Below are 4,355 nucleotides of genomic sequence, written 5' to 3' on the forward strand. Positions count from 1 at the left end.
AGCGCCACATTGTATTTATTATTTCGGTTACATACCTAGTTACATATATACACGCTACGTCCATTACAGTAAGCTTATGGTTGTCAGATTTTGCAACATAAATAAGCCCATTGGCCCTCAAAACAAACTACTCTTTAATCAACCAAAGTTTAGCAATGCAGTTCTGTTAAAAAACTATATTAATACAACATAGCAGCAAATATTAAAGCGACTTTTAAGAAAAAAATTCAAAACCCAAATCCACAGGAAATACGTGGACTTGGCAACCCTGTTACCTATTGTTCTGAGTCATTCATCTGATGTAATGTGTAGCTTCTAGCGGTAAACATTACTGTAAAGTAGAACAGTGTGTGAAAATAGACAACAATGTTTTCTACTGGTGAGTTAGATGATACCTTGAGGTTACAACCTCCCTTATTTTTCTATAGGAATGACCAGCAGTGACATGGGTGGTGCATGCGCCTTGAGAAAGAATAGCACTATTGTCTCGTATAGATATGCTATTTTTTTCCAGCCTGTAACAGGTCTTCACAGAGATTTATTTCGCAACTGAGAACTCTCAAATTTCCAGCGAGGCCACCGTCCTTCGCCACATTCATTAGTTTTTATTGTTTTGGTAAATAAATAAACATTGTGTCGTAATGTTATAAATATTGTTCAGTTTCTTTCACTCTTCGCAACTCAGTCAAAATCGTGGAATATAGTTTAACTCTGCATACATTTACTGTCGAACCACTCGTTATTCTGCGGAAACTATCTGATTACTGTTGAGGGAAATTAGTACACTTACAAATAACATACAGTTACACAATAGGAAGAAGAATCTAAATACTTAGCGTTATTTTTATCTTTAGCGCATTATTCTTATACACCGTTGTTTATTTTCCTTTTATAAATTTTCTAAAATAAAATACGACAAAATTAATCTTACTTCCTGGAACCTTTGGTAGAACGAGTAAATTCAGCATAAGACTGGAGATATTTCCTGAATTCGTCTATATTACTGTCTTCTACAGGGAACGACTGCTGGACGAGAAAGAGCTGAAACAAGATATTTTTTGTACTGAAATTAAATAAATTTGTTATATAACGTTTCAATTAAATGTTACCGTTATACAGTGAAACACATTTACAAAATACAATTAATATAACCATAGACCCCTTTTTTAAAATTAGGAACAATTAGTGTTTTAGCTTTCAAATTACTAAAGTTGTTTTTATACCATTTATTACCGGTTTCATGTTTAACACTTGGTGTAAAAAGTGACCAAACGATTTGTTTGTTTTCGGATGTTCGAATAAAGCCACTCAAGGGCTAGCTGCGGTAACCGTCACGAATTTTGAACTGATAGAATAGAGGAAAGGCGGCTACTCAGCACCAACCACCAAATGAGGAGCGCAATTATTATTACATGTATTTTAATGTAAACTTGTATATTTGTTTTTTGCGCTAAGCGAAGATTGAGTTGCAGATCCACTGGGTCGCGCTAAGCCTATCATAATACAATAGTTAGGAAACATAAAACGTAAAAAAAGAATGAGGTTTTAATTTTCTCTAATGAAATGGATGGGCCTGATTGACTTTAACAATCGTATAAATATTGGGCTGTGAGTTTGAGTCTGAAGTCCCAGCGTTCTTCAACGTTGAGCCTGTTACTCTGTTTGCTCAGATGACCATTCACATGGATAAATACAGCTTCGACCAAGTACGAAATTGAAAAGGCGTAGGGCGATTAGTTGCGTAGGCCAACCTTATCCTAAGGGCCATTTTCGACTCCTAGGTCTTTATTCACGCCCTGTACAGTCTCATCAATCCGAGGGGTGGATATCGACCACTATGGGAGACCCTGGTCTAAATGCTTAAAATACTAATACTAGGGTTCAGATGTTGTTCGAAACGCCGTGTGGTTAACTGCGCGTAATCTCGCCCATATCAACGTTGATTTTAAAACTAAACACTGATATTTTGATTTCAATGTTGTTTTTTCCCTATAAATAGGAAACTGACGTAGAATCACAGACTTGGAACATCACAACTCACTTTACAAGGGGTGTACACATTATTTAAAAAACACCTCAAAAGATGTCAAGTAATGATGGATTAAAACCATTTTTTAACAACACATATTTAATACTTTATATTTCTTTCTTAAAATAATGTTATTCGCTGGAAATATGATAAGAAAGCAACCGGTAATCCGTTTACAGAAAATATATAACTAGTTCTGTATCCAACTCCTTTTTTAGGTTAGTGCATGTCTTAGAAAAGGTAACAGTCTGCCTACAATAATGTATCCGGAAACGTAAAGCTATTGGTGTTAACAGATGCGGCTAAAATGTGACGGATTATACCGTAAATATCAGCCTACTAATAATTTAAATCTGGTAAAACTGTGACTGTGTGTACCTTAAGTATCAAAAATCTACCTGTCCAATCATAATTAAAATGTTGTATCACTGTGACTGGGTGTACCTTATATATCAAATTATACCTGTCCACTAATAATTAAAATGTGGTAACATTGTGACTGGGTGTACCTTATATATCAAATTATACCTGCCCACTAATAACTAAAATGTGGTAACATTGTGACTGGGTGTACCTTATATATCAAATTATACCTGTCCACTAATAACTAAAATGGTGGTAACATTGTGACTGGGTGTACCTTATATATATCATATTATACCTGTCCACTAATAATTAAAATGTGGTAACATTGTGACTGGGTGTACCTTATATATATCATATTATACCTGTCCACTAATAATTAAAATGTGGTAACATTGTGACTGGGTGTACCTTATATATCAAAAATATACCTGTCCAATCATAATTAAAATGTTGTAATATTGTGACTGGGTGTACCTTATATATCATATTATACCTGTCCACTAATAAGTAAAATGTGGTAACATTGTGACTGGGTGTACCTTATATATCATATTATACCTGTCCACTAATATTTAAAATGTGGTAATATTGTGACTGGGTGTACCTTATATATAAAATTATACCTGTCCACTAATAAGTAAAATGTGGTAACATTGTGACTGGGTGTACCTTATATATCATATTATACCTGTCCACTAATATTTAAAATGTGGTAACATTGTGACTGGGTGTACCTTATATATATCATATTATACCTGTCCACTAATAATTAAAATGTGGTAACATTGTGACTGGGTGTACCTTATATATATCATATTATACCTGTCCACTAATAACTAAAATGTGGTAACATTGTGACTGGGTGTACCTTACATTACCACATTTTAATTATTAGTGGACAGGTATAATTGATATATTGTGACTGGGTGTATCTTATATATATCATATTATATCTGTCCACTGATTAGTGTTGTTTGGATCATGAATGTTTATGCACATGTTTTTTTTAAGAGTAACTTTGCATAAGTTGGTTTGTAGTATAAATGTGAACCTTACATCTCTCACTGATTTGCATGCACATGAAATGATCAGGCTATTTTTGTTTTATTTCTTTTCACGTAGCGTGGACATAAAAACCGAAAGGTCGCCACACTCGACAAACAAAAAAGGAACTGCACTTTAAAAACTTGAATCGTATTTTACTGATGTTAGTTCCACCGTCCGTTTATTGTTTTTTATTTTTTGCCTGAGGTGTTTAGTTACAAATTGTCATTTATTTTGTACCTTTTGGGCACCCTAGACAGTAACTTTTAGAACTACATGAATATATAATATTTTCTTCTTAATAAATAAAATAAAAATAACTTACCAGCTTATTTTCTGTCTCTTCCATTTCTGCTTCTGCAACCTTTTTAAGGCGAGGCTACACAAAAAAGCAATAGCTTTAACCCTCAAATTACAGACTTTTTACATTCCGTTCATTTCCCCACGACATATTGAGCAATCTTATGTTTATTTTCTTGTGATTATAATTAGTAAAAAGAACTGACAAAATTATTAGTTGGAATCACTCATTTTCTATGCAAGATACACAGGGCACAGTGCAGTAATTAGTGGGATTAATTGGCGTATTGACAGTATTTATAAACGTTCTTGGATGACTCTTATGTTATTATGGTTCTTGTATCCAACAAAGCCATAAATTCACAAGTATTTTGGTGAATAAATAGTGTAGAAAAATGTGTTTGCATTTGAAAATATACTCATAATTAATTCATACTTTTATTTTGAGTATAATAATTATGATTTCATAATATTGTCCATAAAACGCACAAGCTATAGACAGAGAACTCATTTTGCTTTTTGGAGCACTATTTGAAAAGTGCTATAAAGTTTGTTGGTTTTGAATTTCGTGCAAAGCTCCACTAGGTCTATCTGCGCTAGCCGTCCCTAATTTAGC

At 33.5% G+C, this 4,355-nt stretch overlaps 1 protein-coding gene across 4 annotated transcripts in view; it reads right to left on the minus strand.

Annotated features, from left to right (window-relative positions):
- The window catches only part of LOC106469686 (N-terminal EF-hand calcium-binding protein 1-like), a 34,666-nt gene that overhangs the window by 12,482 nt on the left and 17,829 nt on the right, over window positions 1–4,355 (minus strand). For all 4 annotated transcript variants that reach the window (XM_022398263.1, XM_022398265.1, XM_013930194.2 and 1 more), the window contains 2 exons: window positions 3,765–3,818; window positions 932–1,041 (listed from right to left, as the gene is read on the minus strand). In XM_022398263.1, coding sequence (XP_022253971.1) covers window positions 932–1,041; window positions 3,765–3,818 — 164 coding nt within the window. The remainder of the gene's footprint in view (window positions 1–931; window positions 1,042–3,764; window positions 3,819–4,355) is intronic.

The sequence above is a fragment of the Limulus polyphemus genome, unplaced genomic scaffold (genome assembly GCF_000517525.1).
Source record: "Limulus polyphemus unplaced genomic scaffold, Limulus_polyphemus-2.1.2 Scaffold3612, whole genome shotgun sequence".
In the NCBI taxonomy this organism is placed as follows: Eukaryota; Metazoa; Arthropoda; class Merostomata; order Xiphosura; family Limulidae; genus Limulus; species Limulus polyphemus.